The sequence below is a fragment of the Eretmochelys imbricata genome, chromosome 1 (assembly GCF_965152235.1).
Source record: "Eretmochelys imbricata isolate rEreImb1 chromosome 1, rEreImb1.hap1, whole genome shotgun sequence".
NCBI classification, from domain to species: domain Eukaryota; kingdom Metazoa; phylum Chordata; order Testudines; family Cheloniidae; genus Eretmochelys; species Eretmochelys imbricata.
In genome coordinates, this window is record NC_135572.1 from 256658197 (window position 1) to 256680662 (window position 22466).

Here is a 22466-nt window from a genome sequence, read left to right on the forward strand (position 1 = left end):
CTCACATGCTTTGTAGTTCTACTTTCAGAGATATGACACGTACCAGCCTGTAGCTGTTTCACACATATTAGCTAGATACAGAGTAAGACCATCCACTTGTAACATCAGTTGTGTGTTGCAATTCACAGCTCAGGAGCCTTGGTGGTTTTTACTCCCTACCCCTCAAGCCTTACGCTCATCAGTTCCAGCAACCTGTCTGAGCCTTAGGAGACTCATAAAGTTACGCCCTGCCCTGATGAGCGGTAGCAGATAATCTGGCATATCAGGGACCCAAAGAGCTTATTTTGACTTTTTAAAACAGTGGTGGGCAACCTGCAGCCCACGGGCCACACAAAGCGCATCAGGGTAATCTGCTGGCGGACCGCCAGACAGTTCACATTTGTATGGCCACCCGCAGCTCCCAGTGGCCGCGGTTCGCCGTTCCCGGCCAATGGGAGCTGCGGGAAGTGGCACAGGCCTCAGACACGTGCTGGCTGCCGCTTCCTGCCGCTCCCATTGGCCGGGAACAGCGAACCACAGTCACTGGGAGTTGCGGGTGGCCATGAAAATATAAACAAACTGTCTCGTGGCCAGCCATCAGATTACCCTGACGGGCCGCAGGTGGCCCATCACTGTTTTAAAGGCTCGGCAGCCAATTTTGGCTCAAGAACAGATACTCTGGATATGTTTGTGCAAAATGTCTATTAAATTAAACCCTTTGCTCCACTGTTGCCAAAGAAAAAACATTTTTAGGGCCAAAAATTTCTAAAGTGATTCGTGATTTTGCTCAGCCTAAATTTATAGGTGCCCAACTCTGAAAGGGGCAGCATCTGAAAGGGGCCTGATTTTCAGAGTGTGGGTGATCAGCAGTTTATGAAAATTGGGTCCTTTGGGGGCAACTCAAGTCGGACACTGAACTATAGTGGCACCCCAAATCACTCATCGCTTTTGAAAATCTTGGCCTAAAGGACTGTTTATGTACAGCCTACAGTGTGTTATGTTCTGCGGCAGCAGGAGGAGCAAAAGTTAATTAGCAAACCCAATACCCAGAGGTGTTCTGACATAAGAGATTGCATGGTTGTGTAGCATGTTTTACGCACCTGTGGTTTCTTTGCCCAGTGATAGCCAATCGGTGAGGAGAGTAGATCCAGCAGATTTTGATGGGTTGTTGGTAAAATGGCTTTAACAGTCATTTCCAAAAGAAGCTCCACAAATCCCTGACTTTCTTTTCCTCTATCACAGGTGAGCTCTGTTGACTGTGGGATTGGGAAGAACCCATAAGGAATCCTTAACTTCTGAATGCCCACCCATACCCTGAAATTGTAGAGGCCATGGGAAAAGCCAAGAAAGAAGAGGAGGTTGTTTTTCTGAGGAAAAAGATCACTTTGCTGAGGGCTTTTTCACTCCTCATTGGCAGTATGGTGGGCAGCGGCATCTTTATCTCTCCAAAAGGGGTGTTGAAAAACTCCGGCAACGTGGGTGTCTCCTTAATCGTTTGGTTTGCCTGCGGGATTCTCTCTCTGTTTGGTGAGTGGTGAGTTGCTTTACCCTTCTTGTTAAATTGTTGGTAGATGGGGAAACTAGCGAATGATATATATTTACGACAAAGGCCTAACTTTACTTCTCCAAGAAAAATAAGCTGGGAACACAATGGACCAAAACTCCTATCTCCGAATGCCATAGAATTGAAGCAGTAATAAGGTCCTGTGTCCACAGGGTTCCAAGGATCTGTTGTTTAACTGATTTGTCTGAGGGACTTGGGGAAAACCCAAGACTTAAGATCTGTGAATGTGGTGCCACATGTGGGTACAGACATGGGAGCAGTTCTCTTGTCTATGGAATGTCTAGATGCATGGGGGGACGAAGGGGGGTTTAGGCCTCTAGCTAGGGGCACTAGATGGAGAACCACAGAGTTCTGGGGACCTAGGAGAAGTGTGTTTATTTCAGTATGTGACTTTCCTGCTTTGTTTGGTTTGTAAGTGCAAAAAAACGCTTTGTTATAGTGCTGTGGTTGAGAGTTTGAATTTCCTGGTTCCTGTGGCTTTTTTAATCATAGATCCCACAACAATTGTCTCTCTTCCTTCTAGTGTTTATTGTATGTAATATTTTGTATTACGGGAGATGTTGTTACACTTATACCTTACTATATATGTATAATGTGGCTTAGTTGAGGCTGCTGTGGAAACATCAACTTCAAAATTTCATTCTTTTGCATACATAAAATCTCAAACCATAACATCACAAATATAGGTTTCTTTTTAGCTGAGTAGGATCATAAATGATAAAGTGTTTATTGGTCAGCTAGCCAAACCATCTGTACTTGTGAAGGATTGTCCTCTCCACTAAACTCCTAGTGTATCTTGTGTATTCTTGAAAATCTGTCTTGGTGGCACGCAAATGGCTTCCCTTGTCAAGTTATTAAATTTTCTAATGGACTTCATTCTTCCTCTAATGTCCAGCTTGAAGACTTCCTTTTATTAGTGTCATATTGTTATTCTTTGCTATAGTGCATTAAATAACGCTTACCCTCTTTTTATGTTTTCCCTTGAAATGCAAGCTTGATACTTGGTTATCGCCCCAATTCAGCAAAATACTTACGCATATGCTTACCTTGAAGCATGTGAATGAACAGATCAATTGAAATCAATGGGATCACACGTGCTTCAAATTAAGCATGTGTTTGAGTGCTTTGGTGAATCAGGGCTTATATTCCTTTCATTGCATGTAGGTAGGTTCTGAGGGGTTTACAGTTGGGACAGAAGTGGCCAGTTTTAAAATCTATCTTTCCATAGATACAGAAGGAGAAATAGAGAGTATTTGAACCACTTGGTTAGAAATTCTCTACATCCTTCTGTATCAAGTTTTTCTTCATGGCTCTGATCAGAGACATGTTCCATGTCCTTGGCTCACCTATATTTGAGGGAGGAGGTGTGCGTATTTGAGGCTTAGAGCTAGGTAAATGGGAGAAATGAAGTGTTTTAAAGTAAATTTCTAAGGCAAAGACAAACTTCTTTCCATGCACTTTTCCACATAAAGTCAGTGGAGAAGTTATGCCATTAAAGTGACAAAAATGTTTTACCAGATGAAAATAGATCTCCCCTGGAAACAACATTATTGCAAATAAAGGGATTTGCACTAAAAGCCTTCATTTCCTCTGTTATGAATAGTTCTCTGAGAAAACTCTACCCAATGTGCACCAGCAGTAAAAAGGTTAACAGTATATTAGGAACTATTAGGAAAAGGATAGAAAATAAGACAGAAAATATCGTAACGCCACGATATAAATCCATAGCACACCTACACCTTGAATACCATCCCCAGATCAGGTCACCCTATCTCAAAAAATGAAACAGTAGATCTGAAAAGGTTCAGCGATGGGCAGGGCCGGCTCAAGGTTTTTTGCCGCCCCAAGCTCTGAGAGCGCAACTGCCCAAGCAAAAAAAAAAAAAAAAGCCACCCCTTGAAATGTGCCACCCCAAGCACATGCTTGGTTTGCTGGTGCCTAGAGCCAGCTCTGGCGATGGGCAACAAAGATGATCAAGGATATGGGACAGCTTCTGTTTGAGGAGAGGCTAAAAAGATTAGAGCTGTTCAACTTAGAAAAGAGACAACGAAGGGGAGATATGACAGAGGTTTATAAAATCATGACTGATGGAGAAAGTGAATACCAAACTGTTATTTATCCTTTCATACAATACTAAAGCTAAGGGTCCCCCGGTTAAGTTAATGGGCAGTGGGTTTAATGCAAACAAGAGGAGTCGTTTTTCACACACTGCACAACTAACCTGTGGAATGCATTGCCATGGGATGTTGTGAAGGACAAAAGTAAAACTGGGTTCAAAAAAACTAGATAAGTTAATGGAGGAAAGGTCCATCAATGCTTATTAGCCAAAAGGTAAGGGATGCAACCCCATGCTTGGGGCAACCCTAAACCTCTGACTACCAGAAGCTGGGACTGGAAGACAGACATGGGTCACTCCAAAATTGCCTGTTTTGTACTCTTCCCTTGAAGTTCTGGTATGGGCAATTGTCAGAGACAGAATACTGGGTAAGATGGACCATGGTCTGACCCAGTATGGCAGTTCTTATATTTTGTGTTCTTAGCTCATTTTAAACAGATTCCTTTAATTCTCAATAAATTCTACGTGCAGTGGTAATTCCATGGGACAATTTACTAAATGCATATTTACTTCATCTGTTCCAGGTGCCTTGTGCTATGCAGAACTTGGAACAAGAATCACAAAGTCTGGAGGACATTATATCTATATTCTGGAGACACTGGGGCCTTTGCCAAGTTTTTTGTATCTGTGGGCTGAATACTTTGCTATCGGGTAACCTTTTTTTTTCTGCTACCTAAAATGAGGTGTTAGTGAGACCTGGGAAAGTCATGGAAATGGATAACCAGCTCATATTATTTTTAAAAAGTGCATAAAGTGAGAAACCATACCCACTACCTCGAAAGTCTTATAAAATAAAAAGAAGGCAGAAGGAGTAAATAGCCATATGTGCACATTAGGCTTTGGGGGAAGGAGTGGGGGGGGGGGGAGGAGGAAGGGGTCTAGCACCTCCTGGTAGAGTGGAAGTCAGCGCCTACGGTTCACTCACATTTAGCCTGTGATACACAATGACCCCCAGATCCCTTTCTACACTACTCCTTCCTAGGCAGTCATTTCCCATTTTATACGTGTGCAACTGATTGTTCTTTCCTAAGTGGAGTACTTTGCATTTGTCCTTATTGAATTTCATCCTGTTTACTTCAGACCTATTTCTCCAGTTTCTCCAGATCATTTTGAATTTTAATCCTGTCCTCCAAAGCACTTGCAACCCCTCCCAGCTTGGTATTGTCTGCAAACTTTATATGTGTACTCTCTATGCCATTATCTAAATCATTGATGAAGATATTGAACAGAACCGGACCCAGAACTGATTCCACCCCAATCAATATGCCCTTCCAGCTTGACTGAAATCTAAATTTCCTGATTTTATTGTCCAATTTAAATTTTCAAATGTTAACATTCTTTTAATGTAGTCTTTTGCATATAAAATAGCTTAACACCAGAAAGTCAGTTTCTAACTCCATGAATCCATCCCTCCTGATAGGCCAGCCAACAGTGCAGTGCTTTCTCTGGCATTTGGAAACTACATATTGGAACCATTTTTTGCCCCCTGTGCAGCCCCACTTCCTGCTGTGAAGCTCGCAGCTCTCTTGGGGTACTGTAAGTATAAAGCAGATATAGGCCTAAGCCAGAAAATTTTAATTCAGATTTTGAACCCCTTCTCCGCAAATTCAGAGGTGTTTACATCCAGGGTTTGGGCTTGTCCCATTACAGATAAAACTGTGAAACTTAGATTCCATAGTAAATGCTGAGTCACCCAAATTTCAGGATCTGGGGTTCTGGTTTGGGCCCATCTCTAGAAAAAAAGGGGAAAATGAAGTCACAAAGCTGATGTAAATGAATCTGTGGATTGCGAAGCTGGGTGGAGAGTAGAAATCATCACTGGCCATACACTGCTATCAGATTGGCTGGGAAATGAAACCAGAGTTCTAGCCAGCAAGTTTGAAGGTCTGTTTTTACTTATGGGCAAATATTGGCTAGATGCTGCATCAGGCTGATGACATTTTGGAAGGAAGGAAATGTCATACTCTGGGTCATGTGCATATGGTCTTAAAATATCTGTCACTTTGAACATTCTGGTCACTAAGAATTCTTCCCAGCACCAAGGGCAGGGAATGTTGCTGTCTCTATTCAGCGTACTCAGGGCAATAGGCTGAGACAATGGGAAAAGCATGAGAGTAAAATTCTTCTGATTTATTCTGAACCCCAGCCATATATGTTGGTCTTTGCCTTCTCCTCCAGACGTTGTCCTCATCCTGAACTCTTGGAGTGTCAGCTGCAGTGCCAGGCTTCAGAATGTCCTATCCGTCATCAAACTCCTGGCTTTTGCGCTCATCATTGTGCCAGGGATGATGCTTCTGGCCCAAGGTGGGTCTGCTCAGCTGTGATCTGCGGGAGGGCATTCATTAAGGGCTTGTCCACATGGGAAGGTTTTACTGGTATAATTCTACCGGCATAATTTAATAGATATAGTTACACTGGTATAGCTCCCAGTGTAGATGTTTATATTCTGAAATAAGTGTGTCTTTTTTTTTTCTGTTTAGCTTAAACCCCTTTCAAAGCACAAAAGTGAAACTGAAAAAGGGCACTCATATCAGAACCATAGTGGGCACACTTGGAGTTACACAGGTTATATATAAAACTATATTGGTTTAAATTCACACCTTAGCTTATATTGGTATACCTTTCCTGTGTAGACCAGTCCTCCATAGTGTTCATAGTTAGGATAATTAATCTTGTGTCCTCATTTTGTATCTTCCCCTGAGAGAATAAAGGGATTGGGGTGAACATTCATATTTCTGGTTGTCATCTGGAACTGGCTTCATGGGACATGCAAAAAGCCCATCAGGCTGGCCATGCTTCTGACCTGAAGGATTGCCCCTGTACCAGAAGATCCTCAGCAATTTATTGTTCAGAATACCTTCAAATGACACTCTGGATGCCTGGCACCACCCTTGTGGTAGAAGGAGTCCTGCCAGTGATAGTGTGGTCAGAGACCTCAGAAATTACAGGTTGTACTTAATGTAACTATACAGGGATTGTAAATCATTCATTAGGATCTCACAAACAATAAATAATTTTATTATGTATTTATTTATCAGCAAACATGTTAGAAGATACATAACCTCCCCCAAACATAGGCTACTTTCTCCATTGTAGCCCCTTATCATTCCATTGATCCCGGCAGAGAATTTTGTCCTATCTTCTCTCTTCCCTTCCTTTTTGTCCTTCTATTGTAGTTACCATTTCTTAAGTGTTTTAAAGAACACTGTCCCTTTTTTCCTAGGCTCTTAAATACCATTTTAACTTGCTGCTTAGTTTTCTTCAACCTCAGCTTTCTTTTGATTCCACGAGCTTTATTTTCTCCTATAATCACCAAATAAAATGGGATCTCCATCCAAACCACCTTTGTTTTTGTCCATCTCAACCCTCAATCTCTTCAATTTTTCTTCCCTCTCCAGCAGTCAGTGGAGAGAGAGCAGGGCAGTGTAGGCAGGAAGTGTGCTTTCATGAAGTTGCTCCAAAGGACCTCTAACTCCACGCTTTTTGTGTTACTTCCTAGAGCTCTTTGTTTTGTGGTTCCCATGTTGTACATAGCATGAGGCTGTGGTTGGTGCTTATGCTGAGGAGTCAGGGTAGCACAGCTTGAGCAGCATTAGCTGGCTGTGCAATCTTGAAGCAGAGCACACATCCAGAGTTTGGGGGTCAGGGAGTTCATTTCAGGTCTAGAAAGAGGTTTTCTACAGATAGAGACTCTCTCAGGCCATGTTTGGCCTCCTCTGCTCTATAAATTCATTATAAATAATTGAAGATCCTGCAACCGCAAACTGTTGGGGTTGTATGAGAGACAGAGAGAAATCAAACCTCTTCTGCAAATTTTATTTTTTGGTAACAAGTAGAGGAGATGTCTCTGTCTCCAACGCTCTCTAGCCCTGTGTTTCTCTCCTTTTTTTTTAGGCCACACTGAAAATTTCCAGGATGCTTTCAATAGTCAACTGCTGACTTTGGACAAGATGCCCTTGGCTTTTTATGCTGGGATGTTTGCATATTCAGGCTGGTATGTGCAGCCCGGGTCCTTTAACGAATGGCAGTGTCTACTCCTAAGTCTACTGTGCTTCTCCTGAGCCATCATTTAAACTCTGCCATAACTTGTCTTCTTTCACTCTGCAGGTTTCAAACTAGCTTTGTGCAAGAAGAACTGGTCCAACCTGAACGGTAAGAATAGGAGAGGGGCCTTTAAGGTCAGCCACAGGGGACACAGCATTATTTCAAAATAAGCTGCCTTTTAAATGGAAGAAAAATGAGTGCTAGTTGTTCTAACTGCCTGGCGTGGTAGTACTGATCTGTGAGTAAAAAACCCACAAAAACAAACCAGCTTTTTTCATTAGCGCTCTGTCTCTCTCTCACTTTTGTAGAAATAACCCACTGGCTGTGATAATGTCTGTGGTCATTGTAATTGTGGGGTACATGCTCACCAACGTTTCCTATTATACAGTCTTGACAGCAGAGGATGTGCTGGCTTCCCAGGCTGTGGCTGTGGTGAGTTGTAACCCCATTATTAGGTTTCTTCAGAGGGATAAATTTACATTAAGTGGGTGGGGATGGGAAGCTTCTAGGATGTGGACAGTAATAATGGATTTTATAGCGGAAAGGCCTTCAGCTTTGTCACTTTCAAGAGTATCCGCAAGCAATAATACCTCTTAGACTTGCCTGAGGAGATGGAATAAGAAATAGAGATCAGGATGGCAGTGGGGAAGAAGAATAGGTAATACAGACTTGGGAGTAAATGAAGTTCTGTTTTAAACCTTTCAGTGGAAGGCCATCCAGCTCTTTCCATTAATTCTGATACCATTCAGGGATTACCAGGGTGTTTCTGAACCAAAGCATGTCTTTCCTCCAGAGTTTTGCACAAAAAGCTTTCCAAAGACTTATCTCCATGATTCCCATCCTGGTTGCCCTGTCCTGCTTTGGAACCATGAATGGGGGGATCTTTGGATTTTCAAGGTCAGATTCTTTTAAATCTTGCTAACTGATTTGCAGTATAAACAGGAGGAGGGCACTGCCACCAAATCTGTTGACAACACACAAGTAGATATCACTCATCAGCTAGTTGACACACAAGCAATCCTCCTGGTTCTCCAAGGCAGTGCCAGAACATCTTGCCCTCCAACATGAGAAATGAACTTGGAAACGGGGCCAGTTCTTGGGGACTTATGGGAATTTCCCAGAAAATAAAGGGAGTTTGACTTTGTTTTTCAAAATCTCCCACAAACTACTGTTTCAGGAAGCTGTGTCAGGCACTGTGGGATAGGTTAGCAGAGGATGGTGCAGCTACAAGGATGTAGTCCAGTACAAGTGTGGACTTGGGGCAAAACTGCACCCTAATTAGCATGGTTAGTGTGAACAGCCTGTATTGTTGGTACTTATGCTGGCTTTATGCCACCAGTTCAACTACCAGTGATTGTTCTCTAGTGCAGATGCAGGAGACTGGAACTCAGGTTCTTGTACTGCTCCATGTCTTCTCTCAGGACTCTATTTGTGGCTTCAAGGGAGGGTCAATGGCCTCCTCTCTTCTCCATGATCCACATCCGAAGGCACACTCCCCTTCCAGCCATCATGTTAATGGTGAGGAGATCCGATTTTTCAATTGGAATTTCTACTGTCCTGCAGTTCTGATTGGCTTCTTATTTTACATGTCACTATGCAGAGTCTGGACAGGTGTGTGAGATTTAAAGGGAATCAAGTTACTCTCAGGTCTCTGAAGAGTGAAAGGGGTACAATACTGCAAAAAGGTTTCTGTGGATATTCACTCACCCTGCAAACGAGTTTACCTTGACTGCATATTGGAAAGCATTATCAAAGTCGCTTAGTGACAGAGGTGGGATTTGAACTCATGATCTCCTGGCTCCTTGTCCTGAGTTTAAAATCCAGTTGACCATGTGGCTTAAACTAAGAGGGTTGCTGCTATCAACACCTTCCACAACCACTCCTCAAAATTATCCCACAAAAATGTCTCTTCCAGGTTTTGTCTGTTTTCTTTGTCAATAATTCAGTGGTTCAAATGTTACAAACACTGACATTTCGGGGATGGAGCAAAATCACATGGACTGAATTTTTGTGCGAAATGTTTCACCAATTTTGCCTGGGCATTGTTAGGTACCTTCTAACACTAGCAGTGTCATCTTTGATTGAAGTGGTGAAAACTCGTTTATTTCGAAATGCAGCCTTTTACCGACCATGCATTCCCACCCTGAAACCTCATATGAAGAGAATATAATGGTCTCAGCTCAGCATCAAAATTGGTCCTAACCAGACCATGCGAGCTTTATCATACTGCAGCTGACTGTACATGTGAGTTTCTGACCCATCCATGTTTAAATTGCTAAAGGCTGGGATGAGGATTTAATGAATGTGTTTCATCTTTACAACCCCCAGTTCCCACTGGTTACCGCCATGGTGTGCATTGGAGACATCTACCACCTACTGAATTTCTTCAGCTTTTCCCGATGGCTTTTCATAGGATTAGCCACACTTGGGCTCATCATCCATCGTTACCGTCACCCGGAGCTGCCCAGGCCATTCAAGGTAACGCATGGCCGGTTTCAAAGCCAGGAGTGCACAGGCCCATCGTTGTTATAACTGGCTTCTCTCCGCGTCGTTCACTGAGCACTAGAACATGCAGCACATTACCTCACCTCTCCTAAGTCTAAAGGGAACTTACCCGGCATGGGGGACCTTTTGTCTGCCACTGGAAAGGTCAGTCAGCCTTCAGAAAGCCGTGTTCTACCCAGGTGTGAACAGTCAGGTTTAATTAAGAAGGTAGCATAGCCCAGCGGGTAGGGGGTCAGATTGGGAGTCAGGAGATCTGGTGAGAATAGACAGCCCCCACCCCACTCTCTGATACACACACACACACAGGCTAGTGTCCAAACACCCCGCATGGGGTTTGCCGCAACAAAGCACAAGCCTCAGCCAAAGCTTCCTCCTGAGCTTAGTTTGTTCCTAGAGTTTCTTCCTCCAAGACCCCTTTATCCCAGTCCCTAGTTTCCTCTTCCCAGAGAGGTCTTCCAACTGCTCTTCCCTTCTACCCCCAAACATTGTGCTGTAAGTTTGCTCAAGTACAGCCACCACCAAAACAGGCTTTAGAGGAGTAAGAAATGCACAGCAATCAACCAACAGCAGCTTATAGAAGGCGTAATTTTGATCTAGTCCATTCAACTCATGTGCATCGTCCGTCTCTGTGGGGTCAGGAGACACATACTCTGGAAGCTGAGAGCAACAAAGTTTGGGCTGGAGAGCTGCATCCTGAGCCCATAGTCCTGTATGTGGGAGTGTTTCCTATTTCCAGTTGTATTAGGGACCACCTTAGGAGCAGAAAGGGAAGGTGGGTTTCAACCTGCCTACCATTTTTCATGCTGCATAATGTTTGCAATGGGGAATCAAAGTGGATTCTGGATTATGCAGTTTTCCTGACTCCCACAATGCTCCTCTTCTCTGCCCCATGCCATTCTTATCAGGTCTACTCCCCAGATAGGGTGTCTGCTGAGCTCTAAGTGAACGGATGGGGTTTTATTTAGATCAGGGGTGGGCAAACTATGGCCCGTGGGCCGAATCTGGCCCGTCAGCTGTTTTTAATCCAGCCCCCGAATTGCTGCTGGGGAGTGGGGTCTGGGGCTTGCCGTGCTCCAGCTAGGAAGCAGGGTCGGGGCCTGCTCCACGTGGCTCCTGGAAGCAGCAACATGGCTGTCCTCTAGCTCCTATGCATAGAGGCAGCCAGGGACTCTGCTCTGCACGCTGCCCCAAGCACCAGCCCTGAAGCTCCCATTGGTCGCAAACCGTGGTCAATGGGAGCTGCAGGGGCGGTGCCTGAGGACAGGGCAGCATGCAGAGCTGCCTGGCAATGCCTCTGCATAGGAGCCGGAGAAGGGATATGCCGCTGCCTCCAGGAGCCGCTTGAGGTAAGCGCCGCCCGGAGCCTGCACCCCTGAGCCTCCCCCGAGCCCCAACCCCCTGCCCTAGCCCTGAACCCCCTCCTGCCCTCCAAACCCCTCAATCCCAGCATGGAGCACTCTCCTGCACCCCACACCCCTCATCTCCAGCCCCACCCCAGAGCCTGTACCCCAAGCTGGAGCCCTCACTCCCCCACACCCCAAACCCCTACCCCAATCCTGATCCCCCTCCCACCTCTGAACCCGTTGGTCCTAGCTGGAGCAGCCTCCTACTCCCCAAACTCCTCCATCCCCAGCCAGAGTCCACCCCGCACCCCACCTGCCAGCCCGGAGCCCCCTCCTGCACCCTGAACTCCTCATTTCTGGCCCCACCCCAGAGCCTGCACCCCCAACCAGAGCCCTTACCCCCTCCTGCACCCCAACCCCAATTTTGTGAGTATTCATGGCCCACCATACAATTTCCATGCCCAGATATGGCCCTTGGGCCAAAAAGTTTGCCCACCCCTGATTTAGATGCTAAGAATTTGTTCATATCCCTTCTCTGCCTGTGAGATGCTTCCAGCCAGTTACCGGTGCAAGAGTGCCACCGTCTGTATGTGTTAGAGGAGCATTTTGTGAAGCAGTTCAAGAAAAAACAAGCACCAGCTTGAACCTTTGTCTATCCCCCAAACTGTACTGACCCTTTTTTTCTCCTCGGTGAATTTTCTTTCCATCCCTGCCTGCCACGCCACTCCAAGTCCTTGCTAAAGGAGCGTATTAAAAGACACCCTCAACTTTCCCAGACAGTATGCTGGCTGCACCGACAAATTCACCCAGAACCACCCTTTTAAAATATATTTTCTTGAACTAGAATCATTGGATAAAGTGTGTGTGTTTAACAAAGAAATCAGCAACATACTGATTTCCCCCCTCCCAAAGTTTTTCCCTCCTTCTGTTCGGTCTAAATTTGGGCTTTAAAAACACTTCTGAGAGTTTAAAAAGAGACAAATTGAATAGTGGACTATTTAGACGGGCTTTATTCTTCTGCCTGAGGAACTGCCTTTCTGAAAGAGGAAAGACCAGTTTAAGTGTGATATGTACAGATGCTGCTCTCTAGTGGCCATAGAGGAAAATCCTTACTGTTGATATTGTTCCATTTATTTGTATAATTATTATGATTGCTCATTTTTTTCTGTTAGATTTTATGCTTAAAAATAATAGAAAACTAACACAAGCGAGAAGCTTCATCCCTTACACCCCCCCGAACAGAGGAGCAGCACTATGGGTAATTGCATGGGAATGAGATCCTCAAACTGCAATTTGAATCCCCAGTTGGTTTGGCTACCATGATCTCCGTTACCACAAGGGATTCAGAACATACAGAAGATGCAGGAGGTTGAGGTTTTTTACTAACTCCCAACTAGTTGTTTAATTTCTTCCTAGGTGATTACTTGCTTGGCTTTTTTTCATTACTTAGTTAACTAACCGGTATGTGTGCTAAAGTGTGCTGACCCTGAGCCCTGGTCTACACTAGGACTTTAGGTCGAATTTAGCAACATTAAATCGATGTAAACCTGCACCCGTCCACACGATGAAGCCCTTTATTTCGACTTAAAGGGCTCTTAAAATCGATTTCCTTACTCCACCCCTGACAAGTGGATTAGCGCTTAAATCGGCCTTGCTGGCTCGAATTTGGGGTACTGTGGACACAATTCGACGGTATTGGTCTCCGGGAGCTATCCCAGAGTGCTCCACAGTGACTGCTCTGGACAGCACTCTGAACTCAGATGCACTGGCCAGGTAGACAGGAAAAGAACCGCGAACTTTTGAATCTCATTTCCTGTTTGGCCAGCGTGGCAAGCTGCAGGTGACCATGCAGAGCTCATCAGCAGAGGTGACCATGATGGAGTCCCAGAATCGCAAAAGAGCTCCAGCATGGACCGAACGGGAGGTACGGGATCTGATCGCTGTTTGGGGAGAGGAATCCGTGCTATCAGAACTCCGTTCCAGTTTTCGAAATGCCAAAACCTTTGTCAAAATCTCCCAGGGCATGAAGGACAGAGGCCATAACAGGGACCCGAAGCAGTGCCGCATGAAACTGAAGGAGCTGAGGCAAGCCTACCAGAAAACCAGAGAGGCGAACGGCCGCTCTGGGTCAGAGAAGAGAACATGTTGCTTCTATGATGAGCTGCATGCCATTTTAGGGGGTTCAGCCACCACTACCCCAGCCATGTTGTTTGACTCCTTCAATGGAGATGGAGGCAATACGGAAGCAGGTTTTGGGGACGAAGATGATGATGATGATGATGAGGTTGTAGATAGCTCGCAGCAAGCAAGCGGAGAAACCGGTTTTCCAGACAGCCAGGAACTGTTTCTCACCCTGGACCTGGAGCCAGTACCCCCCGAACCCACCCAAGGCTGCCTCCTGGACCCAGCAGGTGGAGAAGGGACCTCTGGTGAGTGTACCTTTTAAAATACTATACATGGTTTAAAAGCAAGCATGTGAAAGGATTACTTTGCCCTGGCATTCGCGGTTCTCCTGGATGTACTCCCAAAGCCTTTGCAAAAGGTTTCTGGCGAGGGCAGCCTTATTGCGTCCTTCATGGTAGGACACTTTACCACTCCAGGCCAGTAACACGTACTCGGGAATCATTGTACAACAAAGCATTGCAGTGTATGTTTGCTGGCATTCAAACAACATCCGTTCTTTATCTCTCTGTGTTATCCTCAGGAGAGTGAGATATAATTCATGGTCACCTGGTCGAAATAGAGTGCTTTTCCTCAGGGGACACTCAGAGGAGCCCGTTCCTGCTGGGCTGTTTGCCTGTGGCTAAACAGAAATGTTCCCCGCTGTTAGCCACGGGGGGGGGGGAAGGTTGAGGGGGTAGCCATGCAGTGGGGGGAGGCAAAATGCGACCTTGTAACGAAAGCACATGTGCTATGTATGTAATGTTAACAGCAAGGTTTACCCTGAAACAGTGTAGCCACTGTTTTATAAAATGTGTCTTTTTAAATACCACTGTCCCTTTTTTTTCCTCCACCAGCTGCATGTGTTTCAATGATCACAGGATCTTCTCCTTCCCAGAGGCTAGTGAAGCTTAGAAAGAAAAAAAAAATGCACTCGCAATGAAATGTTCTCCGAGCTCATGCTGTCCTCCCATACTGACAGAGCACAGACGAATGCGTGGAGGCAAATAATGTCAGAGTGCAGGAAAGCACAAAATGACTGGGAGGAGAGGTGGTGAGCTGAAGAGAATAAGTGGTGGGCTGAAGACAGGGCTGAAGCTCAAATGTGGCGGCAGCATGATGAGAGGAGGCAGGATTCAATGCTGAGGCTGCTGGCGGACCAAACCAGTATGCTCCAGTGTATGGTTGAGCTGCAGCAAAGGCAGCTGGAGCACAGACTGCCACTACAGCCCCTGTGTAACCAACCGCCCTCCTCCCCAAGTTCCATAGCCTCCACACCCAGACGCCCAAGAACACGGTGGGGGGGCCTCCGGCCAACCAGCCACTCCACCACAGAGGATTGCCCCAAAAAAAGAAGGCTGTCATTCAATAAATTTTAAAGTTGTAAACTTTTAAAGTGCTGTGCTTAAAATGCTGTGTGGCATTTTCCTTCCCTCCTCCACCACCCCTCCTGGGCTACGTTGGTAGTCAACCCCCTATTTGTGTGATGAATGAATAAAGAATGCATGAATGTGAAGCAACAATGACTTTATTGCCTCTGCAAGCGGTGATTGAAGGGAGGAGGGGCGGGTGGTTAGCTTACAGGGAAGTAGAGTGAACCAAGGGGCGGGGGGTTTCATCAAGGAGAAACAAACAGAACTTTCACACCGTAGCCTGGCCAGTTATGAAACTGGTTTTCAAAGCTTCTCTGATGCATACCGCGCCCTCCTGTGCTCTTCTAACCACCCTGGTGTCTGGCTGCGCGTAACCAGCAGCCAGGCGATTTGCCTCAACCTCCCACCCCGCCATAAACGTCTCCCCCTTACTCTCACAGATATTGTGGAGCACACAGCAAGCAGTAATAACAGTGGGAATATTGGTTTCGCTGAGGTCTCACCGAGTCAGTAAACTGCGCCAGCGCGCCTTTAAACATCCAAATGCACACTCTACCACCGTTTTGCACTTGCTCAGCCTGTAGTTGAACAGCTCCTGACTACTGTCCAGGCTGCCTGTGTATGGCTTCATGAGCCATGGCATTAAGGGGTAGGCTGGGTCCCCAAGGATACATATAGGCATTTCAACATCCCCAACAGTTATTTTCTGGTCTGGGAATAAAGTCCCTTCCTGCAGCTTTTGAAACAGACCAGAGTTCCTGAAGATGCGAGCGTCATGTACCTTTCCCGGCCATCCCACGTTGATGTTGGTGAAACATCCCTTGTGATCCACCAGAGCTTGCAGCACTATCGAAAAGTACCCCTTGCGGTTTATGTACTCGGCGGCTTGGTGCTCCGGTGCCAAGATAGGGATATGGGTTCCGTCTATGGCCCCACCACAGTTAGGGAATCCCATTGCAGCAAAGCCATCCACTATGACCTGCACATTTCCCAGGGTCACTACCCTTGATATCAGCAGATCTTTGATTGCGTGGGCTACTTGCATCACAGCAGCCCCAACATTAGATTTGCCCACTCCAAATTGATTCCCAACTGACCGGTAGCTGTCTGGCGTTGCAAGCTTCCACAGGGCTATCGCCACTCGCTTTTCAACTGTGAGGGCTGCTCTCATCTTGGTATTCATGCACCTCAGGGCAGGAGAAAGCAAGTCACAAAGTTCCATGAAAGTGCCCTTACGCATGCAAAAGTTTCGCAGCCACTGGGAATTGTCCCAGACCTGCAACACTATGCGGTCCCACCAGTCTGTGCTTGTTTCCCGAGCCCAGAATCGGCGTTCCACAGCATGAACCTGCCCCATTAGCACCATGATGCATGCATTGGCAGGGCCCATGCTTTCAGAGAAATCTGTATCCTTGTCCTGATCACTCACGTGACCGCGCTGACGTCGCCTCCTCGCCCGGTATCGCTTTGCCAGGTTCTGGTGCTGCATATACTGCTGGATAATGCGTGTGGTGTTTAATGTGCTCCTAATTGCCAAAGTGAGCTGAGCGGCCTCTATGCTTGCCTTGGTATGGCGTCCGCACAGAAAAAAGGCGCGGAATGATTGTCTGCCGTTGCTCTGACGGAGGGAGGGGCGACTGACGACACGGCTTACAGGGTTGGCTTCAGGGAGCTAAAATCAACAAAGGGGGTGTCTTTACATCAAGGAGTATTTCAGGCAGGATTTCATGGAGGGTTCCAATAAGAAATGGTGCACCTAAGTTATTGTTCTTATTGGAACAAGGAGGTTAGCCTGGCCTCTGATTGATACATGGCTAGATTTACCTCGCTGCACCTTCTCTGTGAGTGACTGCAGTGTGACCTAGAGGAATGAGTCCCCTAAACAGGGGAGGAGGCAAATGAGTATAAAACAAATCTGGTCTATTTCTTGTTTTGATCCACTCCATCTATCTTTTACATCTTTGGCTGGCAACAGACGGTGCAGAAGGACTGCATGCCATCCACATCTCATGCTGCTCGGCAGAAGATGGTACAGTACGACTGCTAGCCATCCTCATCTCTTGCCTGCCTGGCAGAAGATGGTACAATACGACTGCTAGCAATCCTCATCTCTTGCCTGCCCGGCAGAAGATGGTACAGTACAACTGCTAGCAATCCGTATCGCCTGCCCGCTCACCATAAGACGGTTCAATAGGACAGACTGCAGGACTAAAGAGAATGACCTGGTCAAGTCACTCCAAATTTAGTCCCTGCGCCCATGTCTGTCCAGGCGCTCCCAGCCGACGTGGCCAGGAGCACCTCGGACATGACGATGACGCCTACCAGTCGTACTGTACCGTCTGCTGCCACAAGGCAAGGGGTTGCTGCTACTGTGTAGCAATGCCGTACCACGTCTGCCAGCACCCAGGAGACATAGGGTGACGGTTACCTGAGCGGGCTCCATGCTTGTCGTGGTATGGCGTCTGCACAGGTAACTCAGGAAAATAGGCGCGAAACGATTGTCTGCCCTTGCTTTCACGGAGGGAGGGAGGGAAGGGGGGCCTGACGATATGTACCCAGAACCACCCGCGACAATGTTTTAGCCCCATCAGGCATTGGGATCTCAACCCAGAATTCCAATGGGCAGCGGAGACTGCGGGAACTGTGGGATAGCTACCCACAGTGCAATGCTCCGGAAGTCGACTCTAGCCTCGGTACTGTGGAAGCACTCCGCCGAGTTAATGCACTTAATGCACTTAGAGCATTTTCTGTGGGGACGCACACACTTGAATATATAAAACCGATTTCTAAAAAAACCACTTCTATAAATTCGACCTTATTCCGTAGTGTAGACATACCCTGAGGAACACAGACTAGGAAAGAGAACCAAACTAGCCTGTGAGTTGTTTGTTAGTTTATAGCAGTCATGGCATGAACAGCAGATCACCTCTGATTATGAAAGACTAGAGTCTAAAAGAGCTTGAAGGGAGATTTTTATTTTAGCTGAACTGTCTGGAGAAATCTGAGATTAGGATCAAACTTTTTTTCCATTGGATTGTATGGAAACTGGGTGAGATTGGATCCACGGTCCAAAAAAATCTCTTTGCAGTTCTATTAGGGTCTGCTAATTTATCCTGAACTTTAAACAGCCCAGGTCATTTGGCTTCCCAGAGAGCTTTTTAAGTTACAGTGGTAGCTACTCTAAACTATACATTGAGGTATGGTGCTGCTAGCATGAAGCAGTCTCTCAAGCTTATTTGGCCTTCCCGGAGGCAAACTAGAGACTGCTCAAAATGAATTGCATGACTACATAAGCACATTGAAAATCATTTATTTGAAAGGGCACGTGCTACTCATGGTAGCACATGCTCATGATTTTCCACCAGCAACATCAACAGATGAGAGCTAAGACCAGTCCGTAATAAACTCAGAAAGCAGCTGGGGCATGGTAGGTTTCTGCCTCCTGCTAAATTCCTGGCTGGATAAGGTGTTAAATTTTATATATGGTGACTCCTGAGATGGTCTCTAATGTCTGCTTCTATACCTCATCAAGAGAGGTGAGAGTATGCGCTGGTGGTGTTACTGTAATGTAGTAAAAAGAAAAGGAGTACTTGTGGCACCTTAGAGACTAACCAATTTATTTGAGCATGATCTTTCGTGAGCTACACCTCACTTCATCAGATGCATACCGTGGAAACTGCAGCAGACTTTATATATACACAGAGAATATGAAACAATACCTCCTCCCACCCCACTGTCCTGCTGGTAATAGCTTATCTAAAGTAATCATCAGGTTAGGCCATTTCCAGCACAAATCCAGGTTTTCTCACCCTCCACCACCCCACACAAATTCACTCTCCTGCTGGTGATAGCCCATCCAAAGTGACAACTCTTTACACAATGTGCATGATAATCAAGTTAGGCCATTTCCTGCACAAATCCAGGTTCTCTCACTCCCTCACCCCCCTCCAAAAACCCACCCCCATACACACACAAACTCACTGTTTTTGGAGGGGGTGAGGGAGTGAGAGAACCTGGATTTGTGCAGGAAATGGCCTAACTTGATTATCATGCACATTGTGTAAAGAGTTGTCACTTTGGATGGGCTATCACCAGCAGGAGAGTGAATTTGTGTGGGGGGGTGGAGGGTGAGAAAACCTGGATTTGTGCTGGAAATGGCCTAACCTGATGATTACTTTAGATAAGCTATTACCAGCAGGACAGTGGGGTGGGAGGAGGTATTGTTTCATATTCTCTGTGTATATATAAAGTCTGCTGCAGTTTCCACGGTATGCATCTGATGAAGTGAGCTGTAGCTCACGAAAGCTCATGCTCAAATAAATTGGTTAGTCTCTAAGGTGCCACAAGTACTCCTTTTCTTTTTGCGAATACAGACTAACACGGCTGTTACTCTGAAACCTGTAATGTAGTAGATCGCAAATTTGACTATATCAGAGATCATGAATCCCACTTGTTTGGAGACAGACTGTACAGAAAGATTGGACTGGCCAGGTTTCTTGTCTTCTGGACACAGGAGTCTAGCTATTGATAAATATTTGGGTACAAGCTAACACATAATGTGTTTGGACAAATTAAGACAGATTACAAATAGTCAGATATGATTAGATAGGTCTGTGCTCTTTTCTCCAGGTTCCCCTCTTCATTCCTGTCTGCTACACCATCGTCTGCCTCTTTGCAGTGGGAATGTCTTTCTACTCAGACCCAGTGTATGTCAGCACTGGCTGTGCCATGGTTTTAAGTGGTTTTCCAGTCTACTTCTTGGTGATCACCAGGCCAATACCCGACTGTTGCCGTACCACATTCCGTGAGTATAAATCTGATCAAAGGGATAACCTTAAACATAATGTAGTATTAGATTCTACTCAGGATTCGTTAATCACCACCTACGAGAGGCTGTATGTACTAAGTCTGGGTTTAATACAAGGAACTATAGAAATTAAAATTAGAGGATGACCCAAGCTGCAGTGATTGGCTCTGGATCTGAATGTCACCAAAGTTCAGGGGTTTTGTTCTAGGGTTGCAATTTGGCCCCATCTCTAATAAAAATGTATTGTGATTAGGGGTCTACTTAAATCGCAGAGAAATCACACCATTTTCATGGGTTGGCCATGGCATAAATAGCAAATTTCTTGGATGTGTTACACATCCATGAAATTTGTTGTTTATGCCATGACCAGCCCATGAAAAATATGTGATTTCTCTGCAGTGTTTCTCAAACTAGGGGCCTGGACCCAAAAGGGCCTATTAGGGGGTCACGGTATTGCCACCCTCACTTCTCCGCTGTGACTGACAGGTGGCACTGCCTTCAGAGCTGGGCACCAGGGCAGCAGCCACAGTTCTCTGCTCTGCCTTCATAGCTGGGTAGTCAGAGACCAGATTTCATAGGAGAGATGAGATTTCACGGTCCGTGACATGATTTTCACACTCGCGAATTTGGTAGACTCCTAATTATGATGCTGTACATACCTATTTCTGCTGAAAGTCTGGGGAAAGCGTTGATAGGAAGAGAAGGGAAATACTGTGTATGTTTTCTCTTGTTCCCAGTATATACTTGTAAACAGGCAAAATATACATGTTGGTCCTGGAACACCAAGTTTTTATCTGGTCTTTAGAAAAGTCTTAGGAAGTATGTATGGACAAGGGATCTGGAATACAAGTAAGATATATTTTGAGAGGCTTCCCCATGTGGTATCAAGCACAAAGTTTCAGGAGTAGCTCTGCCACCTTAAATACAATGTTTGTCTCTCAGATAAAGCATTGATCATATCAGTGTTTTATCCTGCACCCTGACTTCTTTAGACTTGGTGCATTAGTAAATTGTCCCTGGGTTCTGTACTGTCAACAACCATTGAAAATGTCTAAGAAGATACAGAGGAAAAGGTAGCAGAGATACCTTTTGCTAAAGAATGGACTGTATTGGACATAGTTTCAGTTGTACTGAAATAAATTGTTTCTCCACACAAAATACTCCATCCAAACACCAGTTTTACATAGTTCAAAAAACAAATTAAGCATTCCTCTCTCCTTTTTTTCTTGTGGCAGATTATCTTACACTCAAACTTCAGGTACTGCTGGAAGTAGTCAGACAGGAAGTCAAGACTTATTGAGGACCACATCTTATTGGAGAAGACACATAGTGGCTTCTCCAATGAAAGCCACTATCCCATTTCTGATCCTTTTGGCCTGCTGAGAGACCAAGAGGCACTCTTAATTTTGCAGTGAATGCAGTGCAACTAGAGATGTCCAGAACAAATAACCTGGATACAAACACCTCCAAGCTTTGATACTCAGGATCTGGATCAGAATTTTGCATCCACTTCGGTCTTTCTAAACCCAAACTCCACATCTGACTTTTGGAGGTGTTCAAAAAGCAGGATTCAAATTTTGTAGGTTGGTCCATCTCTCAGTGACACACATGATTTTTGACTTCCTAGACCTTGAGGAAAGACAAGGTGAAGCAGAGTGACTGTTTCACAATCCAAATATCATTCACATGGACCGCTATGGAAAACAAGTTCAGCTTTCAGATGGAAGGTTATGGAGATCTGAAATGATGTGCTGAGGATGGTCAAATGCTTTTAAGGTAAAATTGGGGAGAGGGAGAATCAGCAAGAGAGCTTAAGAGAAGCAGGGTGGTAGGTGAACTCCCACTCTCCTTCCACTGGACAAATTGATCTTTGGGACTTAGAGTTCAGTTCTCCTTTGAAAAATGACTCAAAAATTTGCTTGATTTACAAGAACAAAACCTATTCATTTTTTAATGTATGAGTCCCATCTGAAATCTGAAAGTCAACCTTTTTTCTCCTTCGTAAGCATCATTAGTAGTAAAGATTCTCCAGGCTAAATTCTGACCTCACATCTGTGCAGCCCCACAGAAGTGGGGTTGCACAGGTATAATCAAGTAATATAGTAGAACTTGGCTCTGCAAAGGTTTAGTTAACAGTTCCTGTAGATAATGCATGAGTTAAATTAGAATACACCTCTCTTTCTCGGAGTTCTTCACAGCCAATGCACCTAAGAGGAGTAAATCCTTGAATCTTTTGTCACTAAAGCCAGCACCTATGACCCTGAATTCACACAGGGAGCAGGTCTGAATAAGAAGGTGCAATTTTTATATAGTCACGTTCAGGGTATAACTGCATTTTAAAGGAATCTCAACCATAGGTCATTGGTAAGTTGAGAGCAGGGATTTTAATAAACATATCCTTCAATGCAGTAAGAATGCATAGATATTATAGTCTTGATTCAGCAAAGCACTTAAGCATGTGATTTAATGTAACCACATGCTCAGATGCTTGGCTGAATCAGGACCTAAATGCTCATTTGAACAAAGTTTCTGTTAAGTTAATATTTTTGGTTTACAGTGTAATATTGGTTTCAGA

At 45.3% G+C, this 22466-nt stretch overlaps 1 protein-coding gene across 1 annotated transcript; it reads left to right on the plus strand.

Annotated features, from left to right (window-relative positions):
* Positions 1-1310: 1310 nt before the first annotated feature.
* Positions 1311-21191, plus strand: LOC144259323 (cystine/glutamate transporter-like). The gene is made up of 12 exons (XM_077807532.1): positions 1311-1506; positions 4184-4310; positions 5080-5195; positions 5838-5963; positions 7554-7653; positions 7767-7811; positions 8012-8135; positions 8497-8600; positions 9074-9221; positions 10032-10181; positions 19714-19888; positions 21127-21191. The coding sequence occupies exons 1-12, from the start codon at positions 1311-1313 to the stop codon at positions 21189-21191; spliced, it is 1476 nt and encodes a 491-aa protein (XP_077663658.1).
* Positions 21192-22466: the final 1275 nt, after the last annotated feature.